The sequence below is a fragment of the Geotrypetes seraphini genome, chromosome 5 (assembly GCF_902459505.1).
Source record: "Geotrypetes seraphini chromosome 5, aGeoSer1.1, whole genome shotgun sequence".
NCBI lineage: Eukaryota > Metazoa > Chordata > Amphibia > Gymnophiona > Dermophiidae > Geotrypetes > Geotrypetes seraphini.
This window is the reverse complement of record NC_047088.1, coordinates 64,188,897-64,202,882: the sequence shown is the minus strand read 5'-3', so window position 1 is coordinate 64,202,882 and position 13,986 is coordinate 64,188,897. Positions and strand designations below refer to the sequence as shown.

Here is a 13,986-nt window from a genome sequence, read left to right as displayed (position 1 = left end):
ATGGGGATGTGCGGGGACTGATTCAATTACTTGTGGGAAGGGCAGGGAAGGATTTGATTCCAGTGGGGACAGGCTAGACAGGTTTGATTCCAGTGGGGAGGGGTAGGGCCGGGCTTGATTTCTGTCCCCTTCCCAGCCTGTACTGAAAGTAGCTGCTAGTTTTCTTTAATAACAAGTTTGTTTCTCTTCCTTCTCTGTTAACGATATTATACAGATTTGCTATACTGTAGTAAGATGTAGGTTGAGGATTCATATGCTACTGTAAATTTGTCCTTAGCCCTAATGACAAACTTTATTCAATAAAATAGTTATGACAATTAGAATGAACTGGGGAAAGTATTATGTGCGTTTCAGGAAGAAGACTAAAATCCAACAGCTACCCCGTGTGCCTCCGGCTGGCAGTGGGGATGGGTGGGGACTCAGGTGATGTGCCTGAGCTTCCCGACCTGTGGCTAGTCTGCAGTGCGCAGCTATATGGAGGCTGCCGGGACTGCCGTAAGGCACCGCGTTCTCACTCCTTCCTACCACCTCAGACAACCTATTCCTGTTCTGGGCAGCATGACTCTGCGACTCCTGTGCTGGGTCAGCGCTTTATTGCGTATCTCCGGAGCAGGTAGGGATGGAGCTTTGCAAAGTTGGGAGCAGGTTCGTGGCCGGAGGTGGGCTCCGCAGCTCGAGAACCTGCGCACCATGTCTTCGGGTACTGAAGGGGGGGGGGGGGGGGGAGGGGAGGACAGAGCACGGGCTCTTATGTTGCTAATATGATTGAACGGGGCACTCGCACTTGTCCTCAGCCAGGATTATGTTCACTCGGTGTGCTGCTGCTCTCTAGTTTGTAAGCTTCTTAACAACCAGCTGTTAAAAAAAAAAAAAAAAAAGTTACCTAGCGAACATGCTTAGTCCAATAGCACGCCTAGGATCTAAAACTGCACGTCCTTAAAAATCGGGAATAATAATAATAATAATAATAATAATTTTATTTTTTATATACCGCCATACCCAGCGAGTTCTAGGCGGTTTACATCAATTCAAAAGGATCTACGTTATCCAGCAGATTTACAAACAAATAAAATAAAACAGTTCAGTAACAAGTAAAAACTGAAATTGACCGAGGATGGGGGAGGTTGTTGAAGACGTGGAAGAGAGGAGCTGAAAAAAGGGGGGGTGAATGCCGGGGGGGGGGGGGAGAGGAAAATGTGAGCGGGTAGGGCCGTTAGAGGTCTTGTTTGCTGAAAAGGTAAGTTTTGAGAGATTTTCTGAAGTCGAAGTAGGAGGGGGCTTCGAGGATCATTTGGGCCAGCCATGTGTTGAGCTTGGCTGCTTGGTAGGCGAAGGTTTTGTCTATGAATCTTTTATAGTGGCAGAGTTTTAGCGAGGGGAAGGAATAAGGGGGGAAGGGATAACTTAAAAATCTGAGGTCCGTGGATTGACAAGTCCGTGAGGTCTGCGATTTAGCCCTTCCCTTCCCCAGCTTTGGAAGTCGTTTAGGGTTCCCACTCAGCCAGAAACGAAATGTTTCACCTTCTTGCTTGCTTTTTCGCAAAGGAGCCAAAGAAGAAACGCTTCTCCCAATGGTCTTTAGGCAAGGGACTAAAGACCATTTTATTGGCTGATAGGATGCCTCCCTTGCCTTTCTGCAGCTTGCTTTTTAGACCAGAGGTGCCTCTATTGTCACAAAAGAGGGGATGCTTAGTTTTCTGTAGTGATTGCTGATTCTGAAATCTATATATATAAAATCGGAGGTATGTATGTGTGTATGTGCCGCGATCACGCAAAAACGGCTTGACCGATTTGAACAAAACTTGGTATGCAGATCCCTCACTACCTGTGATGTGGGGTGTGAGGGGCGCCAACTTGGCCATTCCGGATCCATATGTTATAATTTACACGTACTGATGTAATAAACGCTCATGGTAGAGCTGTGTGGGGATGTCTGAGCAAATGGCTTCTATTACAAGTATAATTCCACAGCATGCAAGAAGCTAACTGCAAGTACATTTTATGCATGGAAAACCTGCAGTAAATGAGGGGTCTTAAACAACCTGGGCCAATCAGAGCCTTAGGCCCCTCCCTGGTGCATCCTAGGATGCACCGGAGAGGGCAAGGCCTGCCATTTTGAAGAGGTGGGCCTGCTAGCCGTAGAGAGTAGAAGAACTAGAAAAACTCCCAAACCCCAAGATCAAAACTGTAATCAGGGGTAGAGACCACTACACAAAGAGAGGAGAAGGAACTAACATGTTCCACTATCAATAACCTTAAGAAAATTAACTCAAAATTATAAAGAGAGCCCTCAGTCACACAGCCACCTCCCGCAGGAGGCAAAGGCTGTCACTGGCTTACACCAACAGGTGTCAACTGTGAAACATCCTAGGGCTCTCTAGTGAAATTTAGTGCAAAATAACACAAACAGTGCTTAAAGTGCTTTTGTATTTTAAATTGTTAATTCTCCCATTCAATGTGGGTAGTCTCTACCCCTGATACAGGGGGGTTAGAAAAAACAAGTGTCCAATTTCAACCAGCAAAAAAGAATGAAGGTACTTAGCTTCTTCAAAAAGGCAATCAGCGTATCACCACAGTCCTACGGGACTCCGTTTCGGGGGAGTACTCCCCCTTCTTCAGGAACAGCTGACGCTAGGCAGGAGCCGATCAGTCTTCAGGCTGCTGCTAGAAGGCAATAGAAGAAAATGGTACCTTCATTCTTTTTTGCTGGTTGAAATTGGACACTTGTTTTTTCTAACCCCCCTGTATCAGGGGTAGAGACTACCCACATTGAATGGGAGAATTAACAATTTAAAATACAAAAGCACTTTAAGCACTGTTTGTGTTATTTTGCACTAAATTTCACTAGAGAGCCCTAGGATGTTTCACAGTTGACACCTGTTGGTGTAAGCCAGTGACAGCCTTTGCCTCCTGCGGGAGGTGGCTGTGTGACTGAGGGCTCTCTTTATAATTTTGAGTTAATTTTCTTAAGGTTATTGATAGTGGAACATGTTAGTTCCTTCTCCTCTCTTTGTGTAGTGGTCTCTACCCCTGATTACAGTTTTGATCTTGGGGTTTGGGAGTTTTTCTAGTTCTTCGATTTTTGTAGCTCCCAATTTTTTCGGGTTTTTTCAGTTTCAGCCGTAGAGAGTAGGCATCCCTCCAGCCAGCCATCATAAGCAAGGTAAAGGGGGAGGGGCAGGAGCTCATCAGAGGTACGGGGGGGGGGGGGAGTGCTTGGTGGTGTGAGAAAAGATGTTGATGATGTCTTTTAAATTTACATCCTCTAACCGGTGGAGAAACAAAATTCAAGTGTGAGCTTCTCTTATGTCTGTTGGTTGAAAAAGAGAAAAGGTCAGTTATATATTTAGGGGCTAAACCGAATAGTACCTTACAGCAAAAACATTCAAACTTAAACTTCACACGTGCCTCCATCAGCAGCCAATGCAGAAGTCGGTAGGAAGGTGTTACATGATCGAACTTCTTCAACCCAAAAATTTTGCACCAGTTGTAATCGCCGCATATTCTTCTGGGAAATTGCCAAATAGGCGATATTACAATAATCAAGTTGACTCAGTATAAGGGATTGTACCAGAATTCTAAATGATGAAACATCAAAATATGCTCTAATGGGCTGAAGCTTCCAGAGAGTGAAAAAACCCTTTCTAACCAAGGAGTCCACCTGGTCTTTCTTGGTTACACCTAATACCTTCATAGTAGATTGAATAGGATAACTAAGTTTATTGATGCACAGTCATGTCCCCCCCCCCCCCACTTAAAGGATGTTTTTATGTTGGTTAAAGCCCCACCCCTCTCTCCTCAGAGCAGCTGTGTTAGGCAGGAAATCCCTAGGGACATAACTCAGGTTTCTCCTAGACTGGTAATGAGCATACCTTCCAGCCCTAGGACTCCACTTCTCAATAAGAGTCCTCTCAAGCTTTCTAGGGTACCTGTCCTGAGATGGCGCTCTCTGCTGGATGTACCTATGTTCCTGCCTCTCCTGCTCTACCTCACTGTCTGAGGTGTAGTCAGCCAAAACCAAACTTTTACTTTTAACCTGGTCAGCCCTTCTGACCAGGGACCGTGTTTTGCTTTTATCCCTTACAGGGACAAAGCTGGCCACAGGTTTGTCACAACACCTAGCCAAGCCGTCAGACCTTTACCCCCCAGGCCGCAATGGCAACCTCGTGGTACCCTCTGAAGGGCTGTGGCCACAAGTTCCAGCACATCCCAACCCAGCAACAAAGCAAACCCCAGGGAGAGGCTGCACCATTGAAACAAAAGGCCAGGGATCATAATACCTGAGGATATGACTGAGACATCGGTGCAGCTTGCAGGGCCAATGCCAGGACCCTCATAAGGAAGAATAGCCTGACCACTGAGCCACCATCGCTTCCCAGGACAATAACCACTAGCCTTACTGCACCGGCCCCAGGGGAAAACCAACCACTCACATGGCACCTAAAGGAGGAACCAAGCGGAGGAGACCGCGGAACCCTGGACCACCCGTCGGGTGTACTGAATCCACCCTCTGCACCTCTCCCCCGTACACAGGCATACTACCGAAGGCGATTGTCAACAGCACCACAGTGCCGGCCGACCGGGGAACCATGTGCCATAGCCCCGCCCCAAAAATGGCCCTAGCAACCTACGCACATGTGCAAGGACCCGGAAGAGCCAGAGAACCCAGGAGTACTGATACCACCATCTCCACACCTCTCCCCCATATGTGGACGCACTATGCCGGAGCCGTGCGGCAGCATACCACTGTAGCAGCTGACTGGAGAACGGCATGTCGTAGCCCCGCCCCTAAACCGCCCGCCATAGCAGCCAAGCCAGAGAAAGTGGCCGGACCCTGCAACCACCGGGGATCAACCCCTGCGCCAAAGGCCCATCGCGCCACTCCACCTACACAACCTCCAAGGGCCCGTGTGTGTCCTGCACAAGCCCGGGCCCCGCAGCACAAGTGAGCCAAGAAGCAAACACCCAGATCCAGCACATAAGAGCACCCGTTACCACCCCTCACAGTCAGGGAACCCAAGAACGGAGCAGCCTTAAGATGCCTAGACAGGCACCCCCCATGCCTCCCACCAACCCAAGCGGACCGGCAAAATCGGAAGCCCCAACAGACAGGTAAGGTAAGGACTTACCCCAAAAGTTGCCTCCTAGGGACCGGGAAGCACACTGTTCCTCGGAGGCATGAATACTATATATATATATCCCCACCCATCATGTCCTGCTTCCCTTCTCACAACCACACCTCCGTCCATCTGGCGGAAAATCACTTTCCTCCCCACCTACCTCTTCTCCCCCACTTTTTCCCCTACTACCTCCCTCCCAGCCTTTCAAGCAGTTTCATCACGGGCGACCAACTTGGGCCATCCAGCCCACTGTTATTGTCGCCTATCGAGACTAACTCTCGGGCTCTTTTAAATAGTTAATTGTTCAAAAGTATTCTAGGCTTTGTCTTTTCTCTTATTATAACATGGGGCTCAAGTCAAGGAAACATTCTGATATGCTTTGATAGAAATGATATTTAATTTTGCTAAACTAATATGATCTTTTTTCTGAACTAAAACAAATTTTGTATGCTTTGAAAATTCAATTATCTAACATATGTTATAATTTATTTATTTTAAAGATGAGCGGAATCGCACTGCTGCCACAGGTCAGTCTGTTCCGATACATGCCTTTCATAATCTTTCCGTTTATGAAAAAGGATTATTGGAATGCAATTTTTACAGAAGGAGTGACAATAAAAACACGGATGTGGCTATTTTAAGTTACTATTCTGGAAATGAAAATGCTACCTTTACTGATAATTACAAAAATCGCATTGACTTCAACAAATCAAGTGGAAGTATTTCCTTAAAAAATCTGAGTAGAGAAGATGAAGGGGATTACATATGTCAATGGAGAACTAATCTAAATGACATCAAAAAGGAACTTATTCATCTTCATATACAAGGTATGTGTGTAGCTCTTGTGATATGGGCATGATATAATCTGATATTCACAAATAACCATTATCAATTTTTCCTTCTCATTTCTTAAATGTTATTTGATGAAATGAATCCATCTACATGTACTACTTCTTCCTATCTTTACCCCTTCTTTTACTAAGGTGCACTAACCGATTAGCACATCCATAGACTAACATGCATGTGTTAGCTTTTTGCGCGCACTAATTCGATTAGCGCACGCTAATCTGTTAGTGCATCTTAGTAAAAGAGTGGGTTAGTGTTCTTAGACTAATAATAATAATTTATTTTTATATACTGCCTAACCAGCAGTTCATTTTGGTTTACACAATAGGTAATCAGCATGCAATATAATAATCTCAATAATAATAATAATCACATCATACATAATAAAATTCTAAGTAACTAATATAAGCATTAAAACTAATGAATAAAAAAAATATAAACTAAAATAAGTGTAGATTAAAAGTACATTATAACTACATGATAATATGAAAATCAATAATGTATATTATATTGCTTAAATAAGTGGGTTTTAAGATCTTTTCGAAATTGATAGTAAGTAAGAAATGGAGAAACAAGAAGATTCAAACATGAATTCATTAATCCTGCTTGGAATTCTAAGGTCCTATTCAAAATTTTTTTGTAATGACATGCATTTGCTGAAGGAAAAGAAAACCAACCAGATCTATGAATATTTTTCTTAGAAATAAAAAAATGAGAAACAAGGTAAGCCGGCGCTAAGCCAAATAAAACTTTAAAACAAATGCATCCAAATTTAAATAACACTCTAACCTCAAATGGTAGCCAGTGAAGCTCTTGATAATATACACTGATATGATCGTGTTTTTTCAGATAAAAATCAAATGAATAGCTGTATTTTGTATGATTTTTAGTTGGCTAGTAGTTATTTTATACAATCCCAGATAAATAACATTACAGTAATCCAATATTGAGAGGATTGAAGATTGAACCAGGATTTTAAATTATATAAAATCAAAATATTTCCTAATAGTATGCAGTTTCCAGAGGACAATAAAGCATCTCTTAACCAGAGACTCTGCATGGGCCTTAAAAGATAAGGACCGATCTAAAATAACCCCTAACATTTTCAGTGTAGGAGATATCGAATAAGATTGACCATTTAAAAGTAAAGTTGTTTCAGTAATTTTTTCATTAGGACTAGCTAGAAAGAATTTTGATTTGCCCAGATTTAATTTCAATCTAAATGTAGATGTCCAAATTTCCACTTGTGTATGAATAAAAACTATATAATTTAACACTTCTGAAGTGAGTTCAATTAAAGGGATGAATATTAAAATGTCATCTGCGTAACATAAAATTTTACCTGTAAACTATGTAATAAACATAAAGGTGCTAAGTAAACATTAAATAAAGTTGGAAAAAGTGGTGAACCCTGAGGGACTCCACTTTCATGTACCCATCTGGTAGAGTATTGACCAGCACTGACTACCTGGTTAAGACCTATTTTTCAGAAACCCTTAAAACCAATACCATACCCTACCTGAAATTCCAAGCATGCTAGTAATATATCAAATCAACTAAATCAAAAGCACTACTCAAATCCAGTTGTAGAATAATTGTGCTTGAACCCGATTTGAATAGGCTATGGATATGATCAACTATTGAAGCTATAACTATATTCTGAGCGGAAGCCAGATTGAAAATTGTGTAAAATTTCAAATTTATCTAAATAATTTACTAATTGCACATTTACTAAACCTTCAATCACTTTTGTAAATAAGGGAATAGAAGCAACTGGTCTGAAATTGGATGTATTAGTTATAGTTTCTTTCGTATCCTTTATAATAGGGGTAATTAAAATCTGGCCAATCTTGCTTGGAAATGACCCAGCCATTAATAATGATACAATCCAATCAAAAAGTTTTGATTTAAAAGTGAGCCAAGCATTTCTCATTACAATTGGAGGACAAGCATCAAGTTGGCAATTCTTTTTTGCATACTTAGAAAATAAGTTACAAAACATTGCCCAATCAGGAAAGTTGAATTGGGACCAGGACATATCTGCCCTGATTCCCTCATTTGATTGGGATGAAAAGAATTCAAAATTTGCATAAAGAGTTGAATCTATGTGAGTTCTTAAATTATGGATCTTAGCTTCAAAGTATTGAGCTAAAGCCTCCACTGATGGTGGACTTTCTAGCCTTGATCTTGTTTTAGATTCTGTATTAAAGAAATTATTAACTAATTTAAATAGCTTTTTACTATTTATATTGGATTTTCCTACTTTCTGAGCATAATATTTGGTTTGTTTCTCCCTACCAATACCCTAAGTATAACTATAGATACTTGATTGTTTTTTATGGATTTGTTTTTATAACGTAAAATTCTGCCTTTAGACTGTACAAAAATTTATACTTGTAGTAATACCTTTATTACTAGTAAACATATCCACCACTAAATATTGTGCTTTTCTACATTAATTCTGTCTCTTTGATCTTGACATTTATTTTGAAATCTGAATTTTAACTCTTCATGTAATAAGCTTGGAAGTGTCAGGATGGTTCCAAGTTACTAGGTGTAATGAGCTCTTTAATCTTGGAGCACTCTCAGTTCAAATGTCAATACAAGCTTAGGTACTTATAAGATGCTGCGAATAGAGAATGACATGGGGACCGTTTACCGCGGTAAACAGTGGGTCACCGCAGTAAATCCGCTGGAATGGAGACATTTGCAACTAGTTTATCGCAGGAATGGGGACAAGATCTTTCACCGCTCTGCGGGAATGGGAACAAGACCTTTACTGCCCCGTGGGAGTGGTGAAAAGTCTGACTCCTGTGGTAAAAAAAAAATTGCACTCATGTCAAACTCGGCATCTTCTCCCCAGCTCCTCTTGCGCCTATTTTATCTTCAGGAGCCAGTCATGCCACGAAGAAGACAGAAGGAACCTACAACCAAGCCTAAGACCAATGTGATTTGAAGAATAAAATTACCAGACAACAAAAAGAAAAAAAAATAAATGTATTTTATATTTTGTGATTAGAATATTTCAGATTTGAAATATGTATCCTGCTAGAACTGGTATTAGACATAACTGGGGACTGAAAAGTCCAGGCTGTGCTTCTTTAGCTTCCAGTTGGCTTAGGGCTCTCTCTCTGACCAGGGGGGAGTTGCCCTAGTTGCACTCCCCTAACATTATTCCTGCCATGTGCAACTAAAGTATTCTGTTAGCTTGATTTTTCTATGTAGCATTCTGTAGTAATTTGGTTTGTTCAGTTTTCACAAAAGTGAAGGGGATATTTGTGAAAGGGAGGGGAGATGGGTTTTGTTGAACCTTGCTCTGTTTTATTTGTGTTTATAAAATGACAATTGTCAGAGGAGAAGCTTCTTCCCACACACACGCGACTGCAGGGCGGCACAGGCAGGCTTCGCCGGCATCGGTTTCTTTTCTAAAGCACCGCGAAGGGGAGGGAGGGAGGGAGATAGATTTGGCCGGAGAGAAGGAGGGAAGGGGCCGCGCATGCGATCAGTGACCATGCACCTTCCCTCCCTTAAGTTTCTTTATGCCGTGAAGGTAAGGGGGAGGGAGGGAGATTCGAGCTGCTGAAGGGCGGTGAGGTGGCGAGAGGAAAGGGTGGATGCTGCAGAGACGGGGTGCTGAAGGGGACGGCGGGGACTGGGCACTGAAAGAGACGGTGGGGCAGTGATGGGGACAGATATTTTTCCCCTTGTCATTCTGTAGTTGCGAAATCTTATCATCAGCCCATAATAAAGACCTCGTGACAGTTACAATAAGATATGTTTATTAGTAATAAGCAAAAGACAACTCACAGCTCACAACATTCTCCACCCTACACAATCTGGCTTCAGAACCAACTTCAGCACAGAGACATTACTAGGCTCCCTTATGGACACAGCTACACAACACCTCAGCACAGGGAAAAAAATGCTGATCATACTGGACCTGACCGCAGCATTCGACCTGATAGACCATAGCATCCTACTGCAAATTCTGGACACAATAGGTATCTCAGATAAAGTACAGTCATGATTTGAAGGTTTCCTAAAATCCAGAACATACAGAGTAAAATCAGATAAAGAAAAATCAGACCCTTGGTCCAACCCCTGCGGCGTACCCCGAGGATCCCCACTATCCTCCACCCTCTTCAATCTCTATACTGCCTCACTCAGTGCATACCTGGAAAAACTAGGCCTAACTTCCTATAGCTATTCAGACGACATTACCATTCTCATACCTTTTAATCAACCTAAGCCCTCTATGACAGAAACACTACACTAAACACTAGAAACAGTAGGGATGAAAGATCACCAACTGAAACTGAACCTAGACAAAACAAAATTCATCCTCCTCGAAAATAACAAAGTTCCAACCATAACCAATATAGAAATAAACTCAGTCAACTACCCCATTCAAACCACCCTAAAACTACTAGGAATGATGATAGACAGATGCTGCACCATGCAACCACAAATAAAACAATTCAGAAATCATTCGCAGTTATGAGAAACCTAAGACAAGTCCGAAAATTCATCGAAAGAACACAATTCCAGATCATAGTACAATCCCTAATCCTAGGTCTACTAGACCAGGGGTGCCCAACGCGTCGATCGCGATCGACCAGTAGCTCAGGAAGGCAACTCGAGTCGATCGCACTCGTGTTGCCGTCCTGATCTACGGGCCGATCAGCCTTCCTCTCCAGTGTTCTCCCTAGGGCCTTTTAGCTGGGCGGTCCGCCCAGCTGTCATCTGCCGCTGCTGAACATTAAAAAAAACCCAAAAAAACCGGCTTGGAGATTTCAGCCCCTAGCGAACTTATGCTCCGGGCTCTAACGTGTGCGTGCAGGCTTCTCTTCTCTTCCCTCCGAAACCGGAAGTTATGCCCGGGGAGGGGGGGGAGAAGGGAAGCCTGCATGCACATGTTGAGAGCCCTGAAGCAAGCGTTCGCTACGGGCTAAGGCGGGAGACAGGTTAGTGAAGCATTTCCTCTTCTTGCTGCCGGGTCCTGCCTACTTTCTGTTTCCACGAAGGCAGGACCCGGCAGCATTTCCCCCAACAGTTCCTCGCGATGCTGGTCGGCCGAAGCAGGGAGAGGTTGGGGCGGCGTCGGCTTTTGGGCGTGTTATTGGCGTCGGCTTTCGGGCCTGTTATTGGTGGCGGTTTGGGTCCTGGTCCCCGATGGCAGTTTGGGTCCCCGATGGCAGTGGCAGTGTCTTGGGGGAGGGCAGGGAGAAAGAAAGAAAGAAAAAGGGCAGGCAGGGAGACAGAAGGAAAGAAGAGAAACAGAAAAAAAGGAAAGGGAGGCAGAGAGAAAGAAAGGGCAGGGAGAGAGGAAGGAAAAGTTGGGGGAGGGAATGAGGTGTGGAGGAGAGGAAGCATACAGGCTGAAAGAAGGGAAGAAAGACTGGATGCACAGTCAGAAGAAGAAAGTGCAACCAGAGACTCATGAAATCACCAGACAAGGTAGGAAAAATGATTTTATTTTAAATTTAGTGATCGAAATGTGTCTCAATTTATATCTGCTGTCTATATTTTACACTAAGGTCCCCTTTTACTAAACCGCAATAGAGTTTTTAGCGCAGGGAGCCTATGAGCGTCGAGAGCAGGGCTGGGCATTCAGCGCAGCTCCCTGCGCTCTAAAAACTGCTATCGTGGTTTAGTAAAAAGGGAGGTGGGTATATTTGTCTATTTTTGTATGGTTGTTACTGAGGTGATAGTGCATAGAGTCATCTGCTTTGACCTCTTTGAAAAACCCTGGAATAGGAATGATAATTAACATTTTCTATGCGTACAGTGTGCGTTGTGTTTTTTTAAATTTTATTGTTGGTAGATCATTTTGACTTGGTCATTTTAAAAGTAGCTCGCAAGCCCAAAAAGTGTGGGCACCCCTGTACTAGACTATTGCAACATCCTCTATCTCCCCTGCCCTGCAACAATGACAAAACAATTACAAACAATTCAAAACACAGCCCTGAGACTCGTCTACTCATTGAGGAAACATGACCACATTACAAAAGCATACCTCAACTCACACTGGCTTCCAATTCCAGAAAGAATACTATTTAAATTCTACTGTATACTATTCAACTCTATAAACGGAGACAGCCCAACCTACCTGAAAAACCGCCTCATCCAAACTACCTCAAACAGGCATAGAAAAACACACCCGATTCACCCCCCCCCCCCCCCCCCAAAATCAAAGAAGTTAAATGGAAATAACTATATGACGGCCTCCTAGCCACTCAAGCAGCAAAACTAGACAATCAAATCTCCAATCTACTGATAACAACCCCAGACTACAAGACGTTTAGAAAAGAAATAAAGACTATACTCTTCAAGAAATCCCTAAAAAAGTTTTAACACTATGAGTACCTTCCTTCCTCCCATCTTCTTCCTGACCCCCCAAATCAACCTGATCTACTCTTTACTCGCTCTGGAAATGACCAGAGATCTTCTTTTGTAACCCACCTTCTATAACTCTTTTGTAATCCGCCTTGAACCGCAAGGTAATGGCGGAATAGAAATCTCTAATGTAATATTGGCTACAAAGGATAGCATACATACGAAATAGCAATCTGATGTTCTTTTGGGTTTGACTCCTCTCTCTTCCTTCTCCCCTTATGCCACCAGCAAGTCACTTATATACATTATTTCAGTAGCCTAGGATACCTCCTGGTTACTCACTTCTCATTGGTTTGTCACATGTCATTTTTATTGGCTGAATGGCCTATACACTTATCATGGAGCCATACTGAATCATGACATCACCTGGTGCCAAAACTGACCTTTCTATATTTCCCCGACAAATGCTTTCCCAATACTAAGGCTAATAACTCCAGAGAGCAAGCCCACACTTTCCTGAGTTACACTGTCCTTCGCTAGCACTTCTTAGGAGAACTTCTTATCATAGAATACATAGAGTATGACAGCAGAAAAGGGCCAACTACCCATCAAGTCTTCCCACTCAAAGAACCCTCCCCCTAAAAAGAACCCTCTCCTAGGCATTTTCCTGGAGCGAACCCACATGTTTATCCCATCGTCTCTTGAAGTCGAGCGCATTGCTGGCTTCGACTATCTGGCGTGGAAGACCATTTCAATGATCAACCACCCTTTCGGTGAAGAAGTACTTCCTGATGTCGCCATGAAGTCTCCCACCCTTGAGTTTGAGCGGATTCCCTCTTGTTGCCATGGGACCTGTAAGGAAAAAGATATCTTCCTCCACCTCAGCTCGGCCTGTAAAATATTTGAACGTCTCTATCATGTCTCCCCTCTCTCTGCGTTCCTCGAGAAAATATAACTACAGCCTGCTTAGACGTTCTTCATATGGGAGATCCTTGAGTCCTGAGACCATCTTAGTGACCATTCGCTGAACCGATTCCATTCTCTTCACATCCTTTTGATAATGTGGCCTCCAATACTGAACACAGTACTCCAGATGAGGTCTCACCATGGACCTGTACAAAGGCATTATAACTTCAGACTTTCGGCTGACAAAACTTCTTCGGATGCAACCCAGCATTTGTCTAGCCTTGCTTTCTCCAGTTGATTTATAGTCTTCATATCTTCACTAATGATTACACCCAGGTCCCGTTCTGCAACAGTTCTTGTTAAGGTTTCACCATTCGGGGTGTATGATTTGCAGGGGTTACCGCTACCAAGGTACATAACCTTACACTTTTTGGCGTTAAAACTCAGTTGCCAAGTATTTGATCATTTTTCCAGTAAAAGTAGGTCCTGCCTCATAGTGTCGGGCACGGTTGCGCTGTCCACTACGTTGCATAGTTTAGCGTCATCAGCAAATAATGTAATTTTACCACGAAGTCCTTGGGGCAGGTCTCGTACAAAGATATTAAATAGTATCGGACCCAAGACCGAGCCCTACAGCACTCCACTGGTCACTTCCAACATTTCTGAGGGAGTACCATTTACCATCACCCTCTGAAGTCTACTACTGAGCCAGTCTTTAACCCATGCAGTCAATGTTTCTCCTAGTCCCATTGTATTCATTTTGTTCAATAACCTATGG

The 13,986-nt window shown here is 43.2% G+C and overlaps 1 protein-coding gene across 1 annotated transcript in view; it reads left to right on the top strand.

Moving 5' to 3' along the window:
* Nucleotides 1–474: 474 nt before the first annotated feature.
* LOC117361243 (CD48 antigen-like) overlaps nucleotides 475–13,986 on the top strand; it is a 47,117-nt gene continuing 33,605 nt past the window's right edge. Inside the window, exons 1-2 of the mRNA XM_033946313.1 lie at nucleotides 475–613; nucleotides 5,621–5,947. Coding sequence (XP_033802204.1) covers nucleotides 475–613; nucleotides 5,621–5,947 — 466 coding nt within the window. The remainder of the gene's footprint in view (nucleotides 614–5,620; nucleotides 5,948–13,986) is intronic.